General features: G+C 40.5%; 3 protein-coding genes across 4 annotated transcripts; 2 read left to right on the top strand and 1 right to left on the bottom strand.

Moving 5' to 3' along the window:
- Positions 1-1,120: 1,120 nt before the first annotated feature.
- Positions 1,121-11,884, bottom strand: Bib (MIP channel family protein big brain). Its single transcript, XM_076901790.1, has 4 exons — positions 10,996-11,884; positions 10,095-10,221; positions 2,763-2,970; positions 1,121-2,621 (listed from the first exon to the last, which is right to left on the bottom strand). Exons 1-4 carry the CDS (start codon positions 11,303-11,305, stop codon positions 1,461-1,463), a joined length of 1,806 nt encoding a protein of 601 aa, XP_076757905.1. The 5' UTR covers positions 11,306-11,884; the 3' UTR covers positions 1,121-1,460.
- Positions 11,885-13,955: 2,071 nt separating this feature from the next.
- On the top strand, positions 13,956-18,765 carry Gli (carboxyl ester lipase-like protein Gli). Of its 2 annotated transcripts, none has more exons than XM_076901771.1 (9): positions 13,956-13,992; positions 14,164-14,537; positions 14,642-15,800; positions 15,895-16,085; positions 16,166-16,352; positions 16,446-16,551; positions 16,625-16,820; positions 16,905-17,020; positions 17,445-18,765. In XM_076901771.1, the coding sequence occupies exons 2-9, from the start codon at positions 14,295-14,297 to the stop codon at positions 17,818-17,820; spliced, it is 2,574 nt and encodes an 857-aa protein (XP_076757886.1). In that variant the 5' UTR covers positions 13,956-13,992; positions 14,164-14,294; the 3' UTR covers positions 17,821-18,765. The 2 variants fall into 2 exon arrangements, with proteins under 2 accessions (XP_076757886.1, XP_076757887.1); XM_076901772.1 differs by having other exon boundaries at positions 16,905-17,030; positions 17,445-17,579.
- Positions 18,766-18,831: 66 nt separating this feature from the next.
- Positions 18,832-22,778, top strand: LOC143427223 (armadillo repeat-containing protein 3). The gene is made up of 14 exons (XM_076901154.1): positions 18,832-18,852; positions 18,959-19,224; positions 19,306-19,630; positions 19,710-19,877; positions 20,030-20,233; positions 20,304-20,466; positions 20,544-20,662; positions 20,738-20,896; positions 20,982-21,193; positions 21,260-21,463; positions 21,570-21,700; positions 21,743-21,941; positions 22,023-22,338; positions 22,553-22,778. Exons 1-14 carry the CDS (start codon positions 18,832-18,834, stop codon positions 22,727-22,729), a joined length of 2,664 nt encoding a protein of 887 aa, XP_076757269.1. The 3' UTR covers positions 22,730-22,778.
- Positions 22,779-22,934: the final 156 nt, after the last annotated feature.

Raw genomic sequence — 22,934 nt, 5'->3', positions numbered from 1 at the left:
CAGAACGATGGCTGTCCAATAGGAGGCGGCTCTGACCGTTGTTGTTAATTCTGATTGGTCCGTCGCTGTCAGGCAGTTATGGCGGTTTCACGAAATGATTTCGTGTCTACATGTTGCCTCTTGCAACTTGTTGTTATAGTAACGACGTATGCAATGGTTTTCTAGGTGCTTTTGAAATTTAAGCGAGGAGATTGTTCGACAAAAACAATTGCTTGCTTAACGTATGTATCTTGAATGTTTTTTCTACGATTCTATCACTATATCTGTTTTATATATTGTTGACGATTAAGAGAAATTCAAATCGTAGAAAAAAAGGATCGTTTTTCTACGTTCTTTATTGTCGAGTCTTTTTTTTTCTAATTACGTACATACGTAACAATATTCGAAGTTCGATAGGCTAGAGTAAAAATAATAAATAAAAAATTTAATATATACACACACGCAACACTCGTTGCTTCGAGCTCTATCAATCCCTACGGTTTTCAGTAACAATTGTACTTACGCGTCCGTTACTTTTATTCGTTACCTTAATTTACTTTATAATACTCATATATATATATCTATATATACCAAATTTATAATATATATATTTACTAGGATAATATTGTAATGTCTTACCACACGATAAAACGTGCAATGTACACAAACGGATCTCGAATCGCTTCAGAAGTCGTAAATATATACGAAGTTCCTCTCTAACTTTAAATTAGAACGCGATCATACGTACAGAATTGTGTAAAAAAATAGATGTATAAAGATGGCGTACGATATTCCGAGTTCGATTCTCGATGTACGGAAAATAGCTTTTTCTTTAATAACATGTATAAAAAACTATTTATGAGATCAGTCTTGTGCAACGACACACTGATTACCAATTTCATTAATCTTGCCCTTCTAATTGATTCGAGTGATAGGTAAAAGCTTGTTTAATCAACGGTCAAAAAAATCCAATCCAAAGGATCGTTTTATTGACACTTTTATCGATTTATGACCGTTAATTTAAGAATCATACGATAAATGCCCAGAACACCCAGTGAAAAATATGTTTCACGTGTTTCAGAAATGGGAGACGACAGGATAGACCATCTTTCTTCGATCGAATGATCGTGGCAAGCCTCTTACAAAAAATAATCTCAATCCAAAGAATACAGACACAAATATTACATTTTCCTTCATCGTGAACGTGGAATGTTTACTTACGACGATACATTGTTCCACATCCTCTCTTTCTTTTACTTTCTCTATTCCATCATACTACGAAATGGCACATGTTTCTTTTTTTCTCAACAAAATCTTTAACTATTACCACCGATCTAATTTTTTCGCATTAAACGACCGTCTCTGATGTCCAACCGAACTTTCTCGCCCCTTCAAACAAGGTAAGTCATTTTTAGCTGCCGAGCATTGCGCTCAGCAGCTTCGCAAAAATGATCATCAACGACTACTCGTTGGACTTAAAGTCAGTATTGGGGATTTGGCGAGTTTCTCTGAAAACTATTTTGTTGGTTCTGTTGCAGGGGTCCAGCTGGGCTGGGTCTTCCTGGTTCACGATACTGAGGTCCAGGTGGGCCGTTAGGCGGGCCCGTTGGCCCAGGAGGTCCAGACATTTTCCCATAGTTCCCCCGTGTTGAGCCTTGATAACTGCCATATGCAGAGTCATCGCTGCGCCTGGAGATATGACCGTACATACTTTCAGGTCTCCTAGAGTTCGTCGCGTTATCTGTGGTGGCTGACACTGTTCCATTTTGATGCTGCTGCTGCTGTTGCTGCTGTTGCTGTTGCTGCTGTGGTGGCTGCTGTTGCTGCTGCTGTTGCTGATGATGATTTTGGGTGGAAGTCTGGACAGTCGTTGTCGACTGTTGAGAGTTCTGACTACCTGGAGGTGGAACTGGAGCGCGTCCGTATATACTGGAGCCAGTAGAGACACCATAAATACCATTCTCCCTAGTGCTGAGGCTCGTTGAGATTCCCCTGATACCGTAAATGCTCTGCGTGCACTGTTGCAGTTGATTCTGCATATTCTGGTTGGTACTGTTATGGTTTTGGGAGCTCTGATTCTGTCCATTCGGTCCAGTTTGCTGCTGACCATCTCTGGCTGTATTTGAACCCGTTTGTCCTATCCTAATCGGATACAAACTCTGCGCAGGAGCTAGCGGGCCTGGTTTGGGGATCATCAGGCCGTCCCTGGTCCCAGTTGTTGATTTGGCGTACACGCTTTGCGAACGATTCAGATTAGCCCTGGTTAAGGGCGGGGATTTACAATAGAGCGACTTGGTCCCACCGTAGATGGATTCGACACGTTCCAAGGCGGTTGGCGGGGCGCTGTAGATCGAGGAGGACGCTCCTGCGACTGGACGATAGGTTGCGTAAGCGCTAGGAAATTTTGGGCCCGATGGCTTGTCCAGATCGTCGTAGGTGTCCTCGTCGGATCTCATCGATGAATTGTCACCATCATCTATGTCTCGCGGGTCCCTGGATCGTCTTGGGTTTAGTACGTACTCGTGGAGCAGGGCTGCTACCGCGCTTCCAGACAATGGTCCGACCCAGTACACCCAATGGTTGTCCCAACGGTTGCTAACGAACGCTGGTCCAAGCGCTCTCGCGGGATTTAGAAATGGGCTCTGAAATACGAGGATGGATGAGATTTATGGAAGAAAAGCACAGAAAGTTGTTTTCGTATCGATACGTCGATGCATCCTTTATTTTTTTATTGAAATCTTGCATCTTATAATCGAATTAAATTTTTTAAAGGGGCTACTCACCGATACTAAAGTGGCCGCGACGTATGCTGCGGCCAATACGCCAGCTGGTCTCGAAGAAATTGACATTGGCATCGTTTTCGACGAGTCTGAGGTAAAATGGGCTAAAACTATCAGCACGGAGAGCGCTAATTCTACCAGAAGCCTCTCGATAGGTCCTACAAGTCGGCCTGGTGAAGTCAAAGTCTGCGTGTTGGACGGCGTAGTCACTCTGCAATCAACAAAAAATGTATCACGCAATTATTGCATGCCGATCTTGCCGTTCTCTTTCGAAAACATCGCATCGCGAGTAAGTATAAAAGTAAGAAAGGATTATTGATCAGTTTTTCAAAACGGCCCCCACATATGGTGGAACCATGGTGTAATATACGATGATTTTCCTATTGAAGATATTACTTTAACAGCGGTCCCCGGCATAAAAGCCCCCTGCCTGCGGCAAGTCGATCCCAGCGGTGTAATGTTTATATTAGCTGGTGTATCGTCGACTGCCCCCCGTCTCTATCACCCCTACTGTCGCACTTCATCCCTTCTTTTTTCTTTTGAATAAAATCTCGTTAATTTAATTTCCTTAGTTCATACAATCACACGGGGTCATAGACACGCGATCTTCTCTATGCATACTGCTACGATGATTCTTTCACGATGCTGAAGTTTGGCTTACAATTAACGCAACTGGAATTACGTAAAATGTTGTATCTTACATAATGAAATTTAAAAATAACATACATAGGTGCGAGTTGACGATAATCAGATTTTAAGTAATCAGAACATTGAACTGAAATTGACGAAGAATTGGCAAGATACATCCGTGCACTTGGATATTCATTGAAGCGGTGGATTATTGGGTAGTTCCGGAGGAGAATCGGTTCTAATCTCGCCGCTAAATGCTCGGAAACCCCGTCACCCTAAAATCTATGTCACATGCATCATCGAACGTTCTCTCCCTCCCGGTCTCGACTAGGCTCACGATCGTGTGCGACAGAGAATTGATGAAATCAGAAATGCAGATCACGACTGCATAATTGCGATTAAATGCACTGTTCGCGAACGAGAAGTCTGAACATCAGAAAGAACCGAGTTCCCTCTCTTTTACGAAACTCATTGTCAGAATGACGAATCAATTCTCGTCTTAATTGGTTTTATCCATTTTCCATTGAACGGTAACTTCCATTTGTTCCAATCGACATTTTCATACTACAACTAACGATACAGAGTTTTACTAAACTTAAACATTAAGTATATAATCTTGTACAACCAAATAATTACGACGATTAGAAAACTATTTATGTATACGTATATAGCGGATAAATATTGTATATGTATCCATATTTTTTTTATCTTACAGGTCCAGTGTAACAAAAGCCTGGGAGCGTTTTTTTTTCGGTCACTCGATACACTATATTGGCCAGAAAAATCTCACGGGCGATCTTCCCATGGCTGGCAGTCGTTCCCTCGCATTTTCGACTCGTCTCACCGTTTAATCTCCCATGCACTTGACTCGAGAGACCGAGTGCAACCTGTGCTCCATATTCGCACGGGGACAAGGGCAAACCCCAGAAACACCCTCGAGGGTCCAGTAAGCAACGCGACGTTTTAAAGAAATTTCAATTCATGCCAGAAGGGGTGTGTATCACTTTCGCCCGCCTCTGTCGTGTTTAACGAGCTATTGATACCTTCCACCCACCGAGACACCCCTCTGCAGAATGGTCGAAACATATATGTATACATACGAGCTCATAAGCTTCGTATTCCCATCGCATAGCCGACGGGCCCCTTCCCTGGCTCCCTTTTTCAACCAGGAAAATCGCCACATGTCTATGATACGTGTTAAAAGCGAGGCGAGATCTACGCGCGATCCCGCATTCTAAAGTCTTGCCCTGTGGGAAGTTTCAGATGTCTGGATGATTGCGATCAAGGCGAGAAATTAGGCTATCAAGGAACTAACGACCGAAAGTGAGTTAATTGTTGGATAACTTGGCAAGTAGCAAGTAGGTACGGAACGTGTTAAGTGGATGTACGCGTACCAACGATAACATTAAGTTGGCTAAATCGACTAGTATTTTTTACAATTCATTTATTATCCAGGGAAGACAGAGTATAATCGATTTCAGGTATTTTTCGCAGGAACCTTGCAATTTCCTGTGCGGTCATCGTCGCCGACCATAGAAATTCGTAGCAACAAAGCACAGAAGTTGTTTGAAAAGGTAAAGCAGGTCAGGCTTCAGAATTCTATCCACCCTGTCGTGAATGGGAAATAGAGAAGAAAGAAAGAGCCAGGAAGTGCGTACACCCACGAGGAAACGCTTCTGAGTGTTCTCTTCTTACTTTTATATCCTGCGTTCGTTTGCGTACCGCATAGTGCAACGATCACCATGTGAATTAGCGTTCTCTAAATCTGACAATTTTATAAAAGGTAGAAGAAAATCCCTATGAACTGAGATATTATATCTGCGCGTAATTGTAATTATAATTTTGATGTTCAGGTTCAAATCGAGCGGAAGTGCACGTTCCATCAGCGGCAACTGGAAACACCTGGACCATCGATTATCCATGGGCAGATTCGCGGCGGATTAGAATGTCTAGAACTCGAAAGAAACCTATTGACCTGTTAGGACAGAAGGGCAGCTGGTCCTGAAGATTGCCGCGGATCCTCCTTCTCTATATAGGACGCTATATAAATCGTGGAGAAAGGAACACGTGCCGGCCACATGTTGCACAAAAGGAATCCTCAGTGATCCTTTCGAATATCTGTAGCGTAAAGTCGCGGTCACAAAGGAGCTTTAGGATACGAGAATGCAGCAGATGTTTTCTGTCTTTTCCTCATCAAAGGTGCTGAATTCGTTATAACGTTTAATGGCTTTTTCTGCAGTTGAAAAAGTACAGAATACTATGCGAAAATATAGAAAGTACTTGGAGATGAAATATATATTTAGAAGATTGAGACGAATCCTCAATTCTTTTGAGCAAATATTGATTCGCATAAACATTTACAGCAACGAGAATTGTATTGTACTTTGCAAGATGAACTCTGCTGTCTTTGCAATATAATTGAAGGAAAAAATGTGATTGTTCACGTGTATCCACGTTAGGAAGAGGATCTTGCGTGCAGGGTCGACGGAGAATGAGGAGATTCCTGAGAACGAACACGTGGTTGGCGACCATCTGTTGGCATCCTGCTCCATTCAAACCCAACCTAAGCCAGAGCCTTTCGCCTTGCAAGTTCTTTTCTTCTGCATCCAGAAGCTTTAATATATGGTTCTTACTATACAACAAGATTCTTTCAAAGTTTATTTTATTCGTTAGATTTAGTCCAAGACAAACTGATTTCTTATTTCTCCATAGAAGAAATGAACGCATATCAATATCAAGATGATCTTATAGAAATGAAGAAAACGATGCAATGGAACTGAAAGATAAATATCGAAGAATCATCTTTAAAAACCAAAGAGAGAGTGATTAATTTGAATAGCAGTGATCCACACTGAAATTTCATATTCACGCAAAGGTCAAACCACCAGCAATATCTCTACCGCAACGAACAGAAGACGTAAACTTTCCTGAAGCGTCACACGTTCGAACATTTAGGATTGTTTAAAGGATAGGCTATCGCGTCCTCTTTTTTTCGCAGCAAGTCTGGAATTTTAAGAGTCGCGTGAAAGACCGGCATATGTTACCCGTTTGGAATTTATTTTTACTAACGCAGAAGCGATCCCAGACACTGTTAACAGCTGAAATAAAATTTCCACGGAGGGACAACTTCGAAGTTCACAGTTTGAGGATTCAGAGATGGAGTAGAAAAGATGCAAAAGATGGAATATCGCAGTGGGCCGTTTAAACGGGTCGACGCTTTGTGTCCGCGGTAAAAGGTGTTCCGAGCAGGTAAAGCATTTTTACTGAAACGATTCTACCTGACGCACCTGGCTTTCACGCTGCATTTTCGGCTGAACAACAGCTTCTCTCCAGCGTACAGAGCAAAAGGAACTGGTTACCTAAAACGCGAAATATCCACCCACTATGTGCACAAACGAATATATAATTTTCAACGCAAATAACTAGATCTCCATTCATTTTAGATGGAATGTAACACAGCAGAATATGGAGGAAACGAGCAAATTTTAATATATTCTATTCTTAATATTTTAGTACGAGTCTGAGATACTTGACGGAAAGGAGGAAGGTAAACCCGTACTTATTCGGTTGGTCTACGAAGTATCCTCAAAGAATTCCATCCGGAGGAAGGTTCGAGGTCGGTTGGGAGCATTGAAAGAGGTCCTCGAAATCACGGCTTAAGAACTCAATATCGCGAGCTTTCGAGGAGGTATGCTTAAATGTTAGATATTACGTATCGACTGCTTTTCTTTCAATGGACGACATTCATGGTTCCCGACGAATTTTCTTTACGTTCGTGTTAATTCTACGATAGTACGCGCGATCTTTTCTCCACTGTATCTTCATCAACAGAAGTGAATTTTCATTGGATTAGAATTGCAACAGTACTTTCTATGATTGTAGGTAGGTGGCAATTATAGGAACAATTGACTCTTCTAACAAGAGTTGGTTAATCTGGATGACGAAGGCACGCGGCGGATAGTTGCAGTAGGGCAGGAAATGCGGAGCCGGAGCTGTTTCTTTGCTGGACGTCCAGCATGCCACGCCACGCGCACTGCGTGTGCCTTGCTTGACGTCACAACACACACCTGCTTCCTTACAGCTGTTCCATTAGTCCGTGGTGGCGAACTCCCCTGACAAATAGCTTTATACCACCGCATCTATCTCTACTTCGATTAATGCTTCGCCTCCGAAGGATTCCAACGTGGTTCGACCCTTTTTCCTTCGTCTCATACGCACAACGTAGGTTGAACGATGCTTTTCATAGTATTCGTACCAAACTGCTACTCCATTTCTTCGTTATTTGAGATATGGTACATTTTTGTAACGTATCATTTTGAAGAATATCGGATAGTAATGGGAAAATCTTGTGATGCACCGATGAAACGACATGGTATTCTTCACGGATAGTTAGACTCGCGATTCTCCCATAATCTTCTCGATGTGCCAGTTCGATTCACGATTTATCGGTTCCATTATTCCTTTTTTTGCTTATATTCCAGGGTGTAATCGCATTGGGATCGACCACCCAGCGACAGGCGCAAAGATACGTGTTTTACAAACGCCACACAAACGCGTATATATACTGACCCAGTCGGTCAACAGATGCAAGAATATGCGCTATAGGTATATACCTTTTACTTTCTCTCTCTCTTTCTGCCGCGTCCCTTTTTTTGCTCTAGCTCTTCTTTTTTTCCATTGGGGTGCACGCGCTCCACACTCAGCGCTCCCCAGAGACATTTCTGGAAGGGACAACGTGCCTGCCCGGTTAACTAGAGTATTGTTCGATTATTATTTCGGTACATATCGCGCACTTGTTATCTCTTTGTGCGGTCATATGGTGGTCCGAGGGTGGTTTCGTCATCGATGACGGATCTTTCGTTACATCGAGCCGTCAGGGATATCGCAGACACCGTTGTCATCCGTGAATCTAATATCCTACGATGTTTTCAAACTATAACGTTTAATCATATTTCGTGTAAATTTGCTTCTACTTTACGTCGTCGAATAACTGGGTTGAATTTTTATCCTTTCTAATATATATTCTGGTTTAAAACATTCGACAAGGGAAAACACTTCAATTTTTTTCTGTTTCAGGGAATCCGAATGAAAGAGTAACGACGATCGAACTGCATTTATGGAGATCATAAAGACAAATTTTACGGCTATACTTGATACTTTATAGAAAGGTTGCATTCTGCGATCACCGTGCAGGAATACCAGGGGTCCGATTTGCGCACAGCCCGTATACTTGGTCGCAGGTTGAACGTTATTACCATGTCTTTAGCATAGCATGTCTACTCGCCTTTACTCTGTACGTCCATACCTGATGCCTGTAATTCTGTCTTGTTAGATGTTCGGAAAGTCATTTCGGCGCAAGAAAGTGGCTAACGAAACGGCAGAAAAAAGAAACGGGAAAAGAAACCGAGACAGCAAGGACGGAGAAAGGGAGGACAATGATCCTCCCCCCCGAAACGTAGTGAGGAACATCTGCTCGCGTCGGGCCCCCGATGCTCGCATCACGGTGTGCCCTCCTTCAATGAGGGGCGATCGCGTCAAGTCGTGAAACTTGTCCCACCTCGCAGCGCTGCGCTGGGCCGTGCCAAGCATAGGTATTCATTATCCTCTTCTCTGGTACAGCGCGATCTTTTTTGGTCCACGGAAGGAACATCTGCGGCAGCTGCGAGGCGGTTGTCTGCACACGCGCAGCGCACACGGAACGAGGCAGGTGCTCACCTTCCAAGAAGCTTCTCCCCCTGGCCCTTTTAGCGAATTTACCGTGTGCCTCTTTCTGCCTCTCCCACTATCTCAAACTCCCTCAAACTCTTTAATTCCGTTTCCCTTTTTCGGAAAATGCCGCTAGAATCGATGGGCCGTCGGCCTGTGCTTGAATTAGCGCCAGTCAAGGCGTTAGAATCCAAGAAATTAACTGTACTTACACGCATACGCGTAGGTATAGGTGATAGCAACCCGAATGTCAGTCCCCTCCCCTTCCAGATTACCTTTTAACCACGGACGAAATCGAAGCACGTGTACCATAAGTTACACGCAGCTGATACCTCCTTTCAGCCGACTTGAGAGGAAGAAGAACGTTCTCCAACAGCGATGCTTTTCAAAAATTGTCTTTTTTCAATTACAGAAACTAGCTATGCCATGGATTATAGACCATTCGTGTATTGGAGCCCTGATGCTTAATTGTGATTAACAGCGTGGACACAAATGAATCGAAGAAAGTATAATAACGTGCCGTGAAATTGGTCGATGAATTAGTAGTACGTGGATAATATATTACGTATACTGTTAACTTTAGACGGTTTTCAGAAGTGGCTGAGACATTTTGAAGAGGAGAAACGAAGTGAGTTTCAGAGGCACCGAATTCCGTATCTAACAGCAGCAGCTGCTCTCTTGAGGGTTCCGTATCTCGCTTTTTTCTACACTGAGCCTCTTTCGTATACGTACACGTATACGCGCATAAGTATTAGAGAAACAGACACTTGGAGACGTCTTTCGAGTTTTCCTTGCGGGAAATTCATCGCACTCAACTCTTCCCACTCAAAGTGTCAACAGTTTTTTTTTTTTTAACCACAGATGTGTGTACGTGTGTGTAACGTACGAGTGTTTCAAGAAAGTTTAACAGTATTTGGACTTTAGTGGAGGAACTCGGTACGAAATAAAAAGACTGCAAAGGACTGAGGGTCCTTTACGAGTTTTACAGATATCACTCACCCATACAGCATAGCAGCACCGGCAATACCACCTCCACACTGCGCGGCAATGTAGAGAGCAGCTCGAAGGAGAGAGATCCGTCGACACAAAGCAAAAGATACGGAGACAGCTGGGTTCACGTGGCCACCTGCACATCAAGCATTTTACCATCTTATCACGAGTCCCGCTGTAATGTCCTTAAACAATATTCTCAAACCAATATTCATATTTTTCCATAAAACAGCATATACAAAGTGGATTAGTAACATTTGGGGCATTAAGAGTAAATATTTAATGTTTAGTATTGGTAATATTTGTGAGCGTAGATTTAAAAGTTGGATAGTGAATTTTTTTTTACAGATCATGATCGAACTATATGGTACAGGCATACGTTATCTGCTTCCCTTGTTGAGAGTGTTATTCGTCGATGAGGCAAGAACGAACAGGATCACGTTTCGCTTAAACGGCTAAGAAACTTACAGAGCGAACGCGCACACGCTCACAAACGTACACGTTTACATGCATGCGTGTATATATACGTTTCGAGAGATGTGGATATGTGTTATATACACGTTCACACGTGTGGTGTACTGTGTTTCTACCGCCCGCTATATAATCAGTTAACGAGCCAATCGAGAGAGAATGCCAACAGCGGCGCAACAACGCGGATGGCAGAAATTTCAGCCACCGATCCTGCTATAATGTTTCAATGCGTATCCAAGGGATTTCTTCGAAACGATACGAATTATCCCCAACAAACTTAGATAGACAAAACAAACGTGAGAATAGCAAAGATACAATTTACTTGCTCTAAAACTGCCATCCCATCGAATCCAGATATACAGATATAAGAAAACGATTGTACAGAATTCATTTTCAGATTTAAGAATGCCTAGAAAGGACTTGAAGTAAAGAGGCTTACCACTAATGTGACCAAAAATCAGACAGATCGCTGAGATCGCGAATCCGGATGCGACAGCAGTAGCCAAAACGGAGAGTCCGCTTCCGGAGACCGCGGAGGATGCAGCCGCGCCGGATACAACAAGACTGAAGAGGAAAGTCGCGAAACATTCTACAGCCACTGCTCTCCAGAGCTCCAAACTGCGAGCCTCGATCGACATAGGCGTTTTCTTCTCCACTAATTCCGCGTTGTTTTCCTTTAACGCGGAGATCCTCGTAAGTAGGGTCACGATGTGAGCGTCTATCTCTCTCGAGAACGTCTCCGTAGTCATTTTGTTGGTCTGTATCAAATCTCGCCGATATAAACGATATAAAACGGTGTACTATACTGTGTCGTAACTTCTTAAAGCATCCTTTAAATCGTGTCACTTTCAGACGATGCTCAGACCAAGTATTCGGATTGCACTTATTCCAATTTATTCGTCACACTTGCACGCTTGCCGCTGGTGAGAAGTAGATTTAGAGTGGCTCTTGTCGAAATAATTAGAATCTAGCTAACGACACGAGATTCGACAAGGAGCAAGCACGTGAAACCGATGTTGCCGGAATGGCAACGCGCTCTCGAGTGACAAAACGTTGATCAAGTTGAACAAGTGGGCCTCGGGACTCTGCGAGTGCCTCCACCACCGCACCGTCGAACCACCCCCACTCTCCGACCACAGCCGGTGCATCTGTGCCGTGCTTGAACCTGAGCAAAGAACTGCCTGTTTATTATACCCCCGTGAAAGTAAGTACCTACAAAACAGAACGACCGAATGGGGGAGGATATCCAAGGCGAAATCGAAGAATTAAGAGAGGATGTGGTGGTCAAGATGTTATTTGAAAGGTAATTGCAGTACCCCGGGGAAATGAGAGATTGAACTCTGTTGGATTGTTTCAACAGGAATCGGCGACGTTAAAATTGGTCAAAATTGAATCCGTTTGTATTATATAATGAGAACGATCCTAATTATTAAATTTGGTCAGAAATTATTATTGAAATTTCAGGAATTACTTTGTACTTTCATTCATTGATGATTGATATCTTAACAACTATCTTCTTTATGAATACCAGGAGAGCGTTGTTTGATGAAACTTAAATTGTTTGATCATTTGTAGGAAACAATAACTTATTAATATAGTTTGAAACTGAGAAACTATTTTAGCTGAAATATCAATCGATTTTTAGGTGCGTGGGTGATGTAGGAATGACTCGATACATAGAATGACAGTAAGTATTAAAAGGGATAATTACTAATTTGCCGTGGCAGATCTTATTCCCACGAGTTCACAAAAAGACTATTTTAATACTAAAGTTCTCACAAAAAAGGGATGTACGCACGACGGCACACGAACAACGAGTATATGTAATAGCGCTCGTTTAAATGAACTTTACGCTAACACCGCGTCGTCGCCCTGGCCCACGTCATGATGGACTTGATGTTGCATTCAATAAATTTGCATCCATCACACACTCTTGAAGCTCGTGTATTATACAGTGAGGGCCGAAAAGTCACGTCACAGGTAGAACAGCTTCGTTGCTTTAAATGTAATTACAAATTTTTTATTACATCAATGAATGCAGCTGGCCCTTCCCCATAAGAAGAAACTACTTATGCTTACAGTGCCTCTTAAATCAAGATTTTTAGAAATATCCTTTTTTTTTCATTTCTGATTGATATCCAGCTTGTATTAACTTTTATTCTCGTAGAGGTCGTTTTATTGTGTCAAATGTGACGATTCCAAAAGGACAACAAAGAACGACCCAGCGTAATTAAACCAGACAAGCTCTTTACTGGGACTGTACAGTCATATAAGTAAAGCCGACCGGGGAACGGATAATAAATCCAACAATTACTGTAAATTGAAGAACTTGTATGAAACGAGCAAAAGAAAAACGGGTGACAGCGGATAAAAAAAAAAACTTATTTTGTCGCATGTTTAGTCGTGTGCCTCAGAACACGTACCTCTGAATAAAGAATAATATTTGTTTCAAAAGTATTTGCAGAGAGACTAGCACATCTAAGTATCATCCACTGACTTCTGAGCAAATAATAGCTGTTACAAAATACCTAATAAAGACCATATGAAAATGAAGAGCAACTCAAAGTGCGACCCTAATCGATGGGAGTTGTTCAGTGGCAAAATGCTTGTATTAGCAACATGAAAGATGGAAGAGAGAGAGAGAGAGAGAGAGAGTATACAAATTACACAGACAACGAAAAAAGTAATACCCCTACGATAAAACAACATACATATATACTTCATCAGCATCACTAATCTAATCTATTTCAGGTAAAATTGCTCTACGATAAGCGAAAGTAAATATGTTATAGTACGGACCAGTGTAATCAACCCGAATACTTTGTAGTATAACATGAGTCATACACGCATGCATGCACATACATGGTGCATACGAATTGTACGAATATACAATACAAGTATCGCAAGTTTACCTACGCAACAGTATAGGTACTGTAATGATCATACCGATCTGTAGATCATGCTGGTCAATCATTTCAGCAACAAGTACGTTTATTAACGCGTGGGCGGCCGATCGTAGGGACGTGTTTGTACGTTGGGAGTAGCTTTGTCGCTCAGTATTCTTGGGACGCTGGTGTAAGCAGTATTTCTGTCGGAAACAATATTTTTTCTAATAAATTTACTTTCTCCAATATTGCATATTTGCAGTTCGATCTCACAGTGAGCCCGGTTTCGATCAGATCTTGCTCCTTACTTAAAAATACATATCGCAGATTTACCATTTGATGGTACTTGTGAATATACTCATGAAATCTCTATAATTATCGTAAATGTTAATGAAGTAACGATTCATAATGCATCGACTATATTGTTACAGCATACAAAAAACTGGATTTCGGTGTACGGAGTCTTTTAAGCGATAGAAAGGATCGTAATTTAGAAATGTGACCAGCTAGATACACAGGGTGTTGGCCCGCTCGTAATCGGCGTCGATTTCGTAAGTGCACGTGTGCAATGTGATTGTCATGATACTGATCGTTCAACCGTATATAGCATTGCAATGAGAAAAAGGAATCGGGCGATAATGCCCCTTCCGCACGGTCTATCAATGAACGTACGTGTGCTAGCGGTATTTTTCTTTGATTACGGGATTTTCCTTTCGTAACAGGCTTTCGCTTTTCACCGCTTCAACGAGAGTTTACCTGGAAGACCGAGTTTCTCGTTTTACTACGTGCCCATACACACCGATAGACCACACCTGCTCGTACACGCTTGATCACCAATAGGCACGCGGGCAAGATGGCCGCGTGTACTCTGTGTTCATCGATTGGACGCGTTTGTTTTTATCTATGCCTCCTGACAATTACGGTGTTCTGCCAGGAACAAATATCCCTGGGTAGTCGGTACTACAGCCGCGATGGAGTATATATACCTCCGAACGATACTTACGTATACAAAGATAGGAGATATGGGTATCGTCCCAGTTACCTGGATCCTGTTTACAGAGGACCCGTTAAACCGCTAAATGATAGGAGCTATGAGGTAAAGTAAAATGAACGGTTGAATTCGTTACAGTTATGGTATCGTGAAATTTGTATCGTTTCCTCTGTGTAATGTTCGTTTAACGAGGGATTGTAATTGTTAAGGACACGACTGCAAGACTTCCACTGCCTGGGGTGCTTGGTGGCTGGCGAGAAGATCTTCAAGGGAAAGAGAGGGCAGACTCTAAAAATTTACCCAGAGATGTAACTGTTCTGACAACTTACGGACAAGTGCAAGGGTTTAAAGTGTATTTATACGATGATCCACAAGCTAGGCATAAACCTTGGAGTTCGCCGATTGAAAGAGTTACCAAGCATGTTAACGTGTTTTTGGGTATTCCTTATGCGATGCCACCTACAAAAGAGGGTCGGTTTAAGCCACCTAGACCTCATACAGGTTGGCAGTTAATGCAGGCCGTTGATTGGGGGCCAGCTTGTCCTCAACCAAGCTCGTATACCGGTGCTACCAAGGGAATAAGAGATGTGGATGAAGATTGTTTGTATTTAAATGTGTTCACTCCATCCATTGAATCTGGATTGGCTCAACCATACCCAGTAATGTTCTACATTCATGGTGGAGAATTTATCCATGGGGCCAGCAATTTATTTCCTGGTCATATGTTGGCTGCATTCTATAATGTAGTAGTGGTTTCTATCAACTATCGATTAGGGGCACTAGGATTTTTAAGTACAGGAGATGAGAACAGTCCTGGAAATTATGGAATTTTAGATCAGGCCATGGCACTAAGATGGGTGTATGATAATATTAATGCTTTTAATGGTAACCGTGATGCAATAACTCTTTTTGGGCCTGGTGCTGGTGCAGTAAGCGCTGGATTATTGATGGTTGCACCAAAAACTAGAAACATGGTATCGAAAGTGATAGCTCAGTCAGGTTCTGCTTTAGCTGACTGGGCAGTTATAATAGACAAATACAGAGCGCAGAATACATCCAGAGTATATGCAGAGATGTTAGGTTGCAGTATAGAAAGCAGCTGGAAGTTGGTGCAGTGCTTAAAGAATAGCAGATCATTCTTTGAGTTGGGTAATTCTGAATTTAAACCGCACGTAGGAATGTTTCCATGGGCTCCTGTATTGGATACCAATTACACAGTGCCACGTGATACTTGGTACGAAGATTGGGTGGAATCAGACTGGCACTTCTTTACAGATACACCTGAAGAAAGTATAAAAAATCACAAGTTTAAATATAACTTGGCATACATGGCTGGCGTAACTACTCAAGAAGCAGCATACATTATATGTACATAGTTTGACGTCTTTCACAATTTCGTACATTTTCGTGACATAAGTAGATATTATATTGTTTAACTTATTAACTTATTTATAAATTACAGACAATAATGCAACGTTAGCCAGAAATCAATATATAATGGATCCAGAAATGTTCGATCAAAAAATCTGGGAACTTGTTTTACGGTACAACTACACCCTTAATCCTCAAGGAGTTTATGAAGCTATTAAATATATGTATACATACTGGCCAGATCCAAAGAACATAACGTATATTCGTGATCAATATATTAATGTAAGTTGTATGTACCCATATTCTATATGTAAAATTGGATTTTTATAATTCTATATTCACACAATTGCGTATATTTCCAGCTCCTGACTGATTTCCATTACGTTGCTCCTTTCGACAAGATTGCGAAGTTATTGGTAGAGAGGCGTGTGCCTACGTATTTGTATGTACTAAACACAACCGTAGAAGCATTAAGATTACCGCAGTGGCGAAGAGTTCCTCACAACACCGAACATCTTTGGCTAACAGGAGCGCCTTTTATGGATGTTGGTAAGAATGAAATAAACGAGACCTATTTCTTAAGCAAAACAGCACGTTTTTCACTTTACGGTACGTAATTACGAACTATAATTTTTTTCCAAGAATTTTTCCCTTCGAAATGGAACTTGAGGCGAGATATGTGGACGGATAATGATCGCAATATGAGCCACTTTTTTATGCGAGCATACGCAAATTTCGCAACATACGGGTACGTTTTTCAGGAGTACAGTTATGTTGTAACTTTCATATATATAATGGACGAATACATATTTTTCGTCTAGAAATCCTACACCATCGCAAATCTTAGGATTACATTTTGATGTTGCTAAGCCTGGACAGCTACAGTACCTGAATATTAACACTACGTTCAATAGTTCAATTTTATTGAATTATCGACAAACTGAAAGTGCTTTTTGGACTGTTTACTTACCAACGGTTATTGGCCGCTTGGTGCCTACGTATCCACCAGTTACTGAAGTAAGAACAACGTTTCATATTTGACTTAAACAATTAACTTATCTCCATTTATTATCATTATTGCTATTATTATTGTTATTACAGTATTGGTGGGAGCCAAAACAGCCTCTACAAATTGCCTTCTGGTCTGTTTCAACCGCGTGTCTGCTATTAATTGTACTTTCCGTAGTGTGCTGTATGCTTTGGCGTAATGCCAAAAGGTAAGAAAAGGTAAACACAGAACCAAACCCGTCTGACTATATTATTTAATCTAATCTCGTAGTGTAGCATTGAGGGTGATGGTTCTGGTTTTACAATTACTGTAAATAATAATAATTTAACTGCTCGTTAATTTTACTGTTGCTTGTAATACATGCAGCAAAACAAAGGCTGCCAGATTATATGCAGGTAATTCAGGCATTTCATACACGACAAAGCATGCATTTCATTGCACGCATATATGTTCTGGAGGCATTTCTTCCCTTTCCCTGTAACTCTTTAGCTAGGCATAAACAAATTGAAGCTGTGATGATATTATTACAAGATCAACTTACTATATCTTCTATGTTTATTTTAAATGCTAACCAGTTATGTTCAGCTGTAGTAACTTCCTTTATTGTTCTCTTTTACTATCCCTATATCTAGACAATCTGACCACTACTATAACGGGGACATCCTGATGGTACGAGACGACGAACCTTCGGAGGGAATCGAGAATATGACTCGTGCTTCGAAGGAGAACGTTTACGAGTACCGTGACACGCCACCCGTCAGATCCAGACTACCACGACAGAATGAGGCAAAACTTCAGGAACGGTTAGCGCATAATCGGAAATTTAGCTCAACTCCATCGCTGAGAACCAATTCTAATATTTCGTTGAAGGACATACCTTCAGAAGGATTCGTTACCAGCTCACCAAACGGACAAGCCAGATTAACTAAAGCTGCGAGCCAGTCCTCGTTGCCCAAAAGCAAAAGCAGGACGCATATAGTTCAAGGTGTTCCGCAAACAGCTGTATAATATTTCTTGTACATCCTTCTCGCCTCGTTCATTTCCTACTTTACAGAAAAACTTGAATATATGAGAGGCGTCTGAAATCAAAAGTATATAATTAATTTTAAATCACATGTGTTCGTGTAGATACCAGAAGTTACGTTCAAGTATAGAAATATTTTAACGGTAACAAACATTCTGTAAGGGAAGAAGACAACTAACAAGATTTATAAACGACTGAAGTTGGTATTGTAATTGTAAGATCCGGCTAAATGCACCTCATCCGTCCACGGCAACGCAGTTGCTACGTTCATGTAACATTGTACATATCGATATAGTATACTTATGTTGTGCATTTTTATACTTATGTTAATTTTTAATACATAAGTATCTACGACAAAATTTATATACGCAGAATATGTAAGATTAATTTTTTTACAGAAACCGACTTGCGCCGTGTATATATTACCATTTTGGCACGCGTCGTTTTCTGGGAAAAAATCTGATTATATTTTACGCATAAACTCTAATATAATCTTACGATGTTAGAAATATATTTTTTTAACTGTTGGAACAAATCTAATAGCGAAATTTTACATGTGTAACATGTATTAACAGTATATCTATTTATGTACACCAATTTTTTTAATAGTATTATTAGAGGAAATGTATAGTTGTAGTTGAATCGATCTCATTACTGTCGATGGCGCGATTTTGATACTAGCAAGTTTTTAGATAAGTTCTAAAATCGTACACATCTAATGTTACGATATCTTGCGACGATGTTTATATTTTTTTACCGTTCAAGATTTTTATTCCGCATTGAAAAATGTTACTAGCACTGGTATAGTTGCGTATATGTATGTATAACTGTTTATAAGTATTCAGATTTTATAATTAAAGTGCAAACAGTGTCTGAGCAATTAGTAGCAATATTCGTTCCATACATCTTATTTAATTAGATACCATTATGCATGCCCATTCTGGAATTTTATAAATACTATTATTATTTAATTTCAAATCTAATATAAAAAAAACATGGGACCAAAACGTCCAAAAGTGAGAAACAAATCCAAATACGTACATTTTATTTTTTCTATTTTGTGTTGTAAAAAGTACGTTATATATACTACATGTATAATCAAAGAAAATTTGTATGTAAAAGTGTGTCTCCGATGGCCAAGATCGGGAGAGATTAGATCGTGAACAGCATACGAAAGACCAGTTCGATCCTCTTCATTTAGAAGTGAAATATCCTGGAACAGCAATATTGTTGTTGAATTGTCAAGAGAAACCTATCTTGTTAGCTGCAGCCGCCGCTCTAGCAAAGTTTGCCAGCAAATCCTCAAGAAACCAAGAGACTCTGTTTGATCTTCATATCGTGGATAATGTGATTCCATTAGTTACACACGAGGACTTATTTACTCGAAGGTATACACACACTAATGCACATAGATACATTATACAAGAAAATGATCATTTTTATAATTTGAACAATAATAATGAAATCAGATTCGCCGCAAAGCTGCTGACTGAGATGGTAACCATTCCTAATGTTCGCAACTTCCTGTTGGACTCGCATTATTATATCCCTCACTTCGCCAAAATACTGCGCAATGAAAAGGATAGCTTCATGCAAGAATTTTCGTCCTCGATCCTAGCACAAGTGTCCAATGATATATCTGGAGCAGCGCAATTATTAAAGGAATGTCCAGATATGAATTTTCTGTTCGAAAGACTTCAATCACCGGATCCTGACGTAAAGAACAATACCATACAAATTGTGTATAATCTATTGCAAGATCTTTCAGGAGCGAAAGAGATAATCAAAGCCAAGGTTCATTAAGACGAGAAGTGAAACAACGTGTTCCAGAAAGTTTACGCGATTACATTTTGAAATACTTCGCAATTTTCAGAACTTCAATTTGGGACTTGTGTATGAGCTTTTTAGTTCGGATTATCCCGAAATTCAAAGACTTGCACTTAATGTAGTCACCGATTTAATGCACAGAAGTAAGGATGATCGTTTGCAAGATCATTTCCGGCGAACAAACGGTCTTCAAGCTTTATTAAAATTATTGGATGTAAGATATGTATTGTTAATTTAGTTCTAGAATTATTATTATTGACATCACTTGATGGCATCAGCTTGTCATTTGAAAATCACAACAATGATAACTCTGTAACTTTATGGAAATCTATACTTATTTACCTACTTGCATGTTTGACAATTTAGAATACTGAATGGGAAGATATCCACCCGGATGTTCTCAAGATTCTCTGTTTGGCCTGTGACAATGACATCACGGTTGAATTACTCGACGATATCGGTGGTATTAAGCAAATTTTGAAGTATATAGAAGACGCATCAAACTCGAAGCTTTTCAAGCAAGCTTTGGACGTGGCTGTTCGTTTATCACACACGAACAGGGGTAGAAAAGTAATACTTAAGGATCCACATGGTTTGATACTTCGTTTGATTTGTCAATACTGATATATTTAATGGAAAGGCGCTGTATACGTACGGGATGGTCAATTATTTGCTGCACACGTTAAAGACCAACGTGCAAGCTGATGTGTGCGAAATTGGTTGCCACGGGATCGGTATGATGACTTTATATAACGAAGCCGCCAAGTATCTAACTGCGAGCAATTGCGTTAGAAATGTCTTTGGTACATATCATTGATACTACCAATATCTTCTAGGATCTTCTAGGATCTATATTAATTCATGACTCGCATCATTTCAGATGTTTTGAAAAATGAAAATTTTAAGTGGTCCACGAGACAAGCGGCATTGTTTGCGTTGAATCAATTATTAAAGTGCGACGAGAAGAATTGTCAAAGCTTGTTGGATATTCGATTCCAGGTAGTATTTGTCCGTCCACTATCCAAAGATTATTTATCTCCAGAAAATATATTTAAATAATATAATCGCTTTCAGAATTATTTGTTAGGGTTAATGAAACACACAGCGGGAAAAGTACCTGTGGAGACCTTGGTTGGAGCTGTAGAATGCCTTGATACCATTGCAAGAAATCACGCTTTGAAACATGCTATAATAAACATAGATGTAATCGACGCTCTCTGTGCATCGTTCGAAGTATAATTATGAAACTTATACAAGCTGATAAATTTAATCTTAGGTTGTAAAATTAGATCAATTACCACTCAGTCTTATTCATTAGTTGAGCTGTGTGTCTATGAACGACTTGAAAATTGCATGTTGCAAAGTGCTGTCCGCCTTATGCGTGGAGAAGAGCGGACGGCTGGAATTTCTAAAAGCAAAGGGTCCAAGCAGATTACATAATCTTCTATGTGACGTCAAATCGATACCAATAAGGAATGCAGCCGCTCAACTGATCCAATTATTATGCGCGGATCCGGTTCTGGCAGACGCGTTCGTCTCAACTAGATATTTGCATTAGTTAGGCTTGAACTGAAATTGAAACTTTCCTGAGAGAAGATTTCCGGCGATAAAACTTACGAACAACGATGATTACAGTATGCTGAAGAACCGCTCAACCTCAGGAGTTGTTCCTTCTTGGGACACGTGTATAGAGGCCCTGTTTAATTCTCATCTGCCAATCAAGTTTGCTTTCACTGGACGACTTTCCTTGCATGATATCACTCGTGATGGATTTTATGTACTTCGCAGAAATGTTTGCTCGTACGACCGTCTGATTTAAATAGAACTCCACCTGTATTTTTATGAGAGTTCGCTAGAATTTCCTATTCTTCTTATTCTGTTTTCATTTTTTATATACTTCAATTAGGTTTCCTATCTTGGACGATATCTTTCGATTCAAATTCTGCCCTCTAGAACCTATCTACGTGGTGAATTGTATTCGACCTCGTCCATCAAGCATCCAAAAGAATCATTCTTTTTACAAATTGAATTCTGAAGGTGCAGAATACTACTTACTTATTATCTTTCACTTGTATCATTGATTACGTTTTGGAATATGCCTCTTAGGTTCGAAACAATCAAGCACAGCTTCTATCGATGCTACCGGCGTCTTCTTATCTACTGAAATACTAAATTTAACAAAGGATTCGAAATACGATCGTCTTCAATGCGATCCGTGTCTCTACGATTGTATAGAATTATTTAAATCGAAATTAATTGCAGCAGAGTCGAAAAGTGTGTAAGTAAATTATTCTTAATCATTAATTGTGCTATATTATACAAATCGGGTAACTGAAATGTATTTCACAATGCATCACAGGGTAACAAAAACGACTAAAGAATTGTTAAATATTAACAATGTTGCATCGCGCGCAAAAATGTTAGCCACGTTTGTTGTCCACCAAATGTCAGGGCCGGATCCTCTTGTCAGATGTATGGATCACCAGTTGGAGATTCACTTGAAAAAAATCAAGGCCAGCATAGAGACGAGCGTTATTCCTTTGGGAATGCTACGAGTTGGTTCCTATTTTGAAAGAGCATTGCTTTTCAAAGTAATTGCTGACAGAGTACATTTACCAGCCGCGTTGGTACGAGGACAGTATGGGAAAGCTTGGATCGAGATAGCTGTGCCAGAGGTAGAGGATCTTGGATTTCTGTTTCATTCATCATTTCCGCATCGAGCGCTATCATATTACTTAGCTTAGGCAATACTTTTACTAGACAAAGTCCCCACTCGAGGAAGATACTTTTCACTCTTATCTGCACAAAGATATGACGTGTCCGGAATTTATGTCAGTGTATGAACCTTTACATCAAAATCCTTCTGAAACAAATAGTTTGATGAGCAAGGATTTAGTTCTTGAACATCATCCTCGATCCGTTTTTCCAACGAAGTTACTGAAGCCGAATTTCATTGTCGACCTCATGGATTCTCCTGGAGATTTGATTCCAATCGGCAGTCGCCGTGCTACATTGTACTGCGAGAAGAGGTTGGTCTGTGATACTTTATGTGACTTAAATATATAACATAATTTACTCTCAAACTTTTCACTCGTACTTGCACACCAACTGGTATTTTTACTTACACTCTCACTTTCTTTGGACTACTTTTTGTAAAAAAAAATTGACGATTAGAGCAAAAACTAAAACATCCCAGACAACACACGGTAAGATGGTAGCGACACTATACCGGCACTGTAGTGGCACTTTCGAGGAGTGTCAGCAGATCCGT

The sequence above is a fragment of the Xylocopa sonorina genome, chromosome 9 (genome assembly GCF_050948175.1).
Source record: "Xylocopa sonorina isolate GNS202 chromosome 9, iyXylSono1_principal, whole genome shotgun sequence".
NCBI lineage: Eukaryota > Metazoa > Arthropoda > Insecta > Hymenoptera > Apidae > Xylocopa > Xylocopa sonorina.
Note: the sequence above shows the minus strand (reverse complement) of the source record. Positions and strands in the feature narration are given on the sequence as shown.

Coding starts and splice junctions, on each gene's coding strand:
- Bib (XM_076901790.1), bottom strand. CDS start 11,305: ATGACTACGGAGACGTTCTCGAGAGAGATAGACGCTCACATCGTGACC. Junction 10,222..10,995: donor GATTTTTGGTCACATTAGTG/GTAAGCCTCTTT, acceptor CTTGATGTGCAG/GTGGCCACGTGAACCCAGCT. Junction 2,971..10,094: donor GGTGCTGCTATGCTGTATGG/GTGAGTGATATC, acceptor TGTTGATTGCAG/AGTGACTACGCCGTCCAACA.
- LOC143427223 (XM_076901154.1), top strand. CDS start 18,832: ATGGGACCAAAACGTCCAAAA. Junction 18,853..18,958: donor TGGGACCAAAACGTCCAAAA/GTGAGAAACAAA, acceptor TGTATGTAAAAG/TGTGTCTCCGATGGCCAAGA. Junction 21,464..21,569: donor CTTCGCAGAAATGTTTGCTC/GTACGACCGTCT, acceptor TACTTCAATTAG/GTTTCCTATCTTGGACGATA.
- Gli (XM_076901771.1), top strand. CDS start 14,295: ATGGCCGCGTGTACTCTGTGTTCATCGATTGGACGCGTTTGTTTTTAT. Junction 15,801..15,894: donor AGAAGCAGCATACATTATAT/GTACATAGTTTG, acceptor TATAAATTACAG/ACAATAATGCAACGTTAGCC. Junction 16,086..16,165: donor TTCGTGATCAATATATTAAT/GTAAGTTGTATG, acceptor GTATATTTCCAG/CTCCTGACTGATTTCCATTA.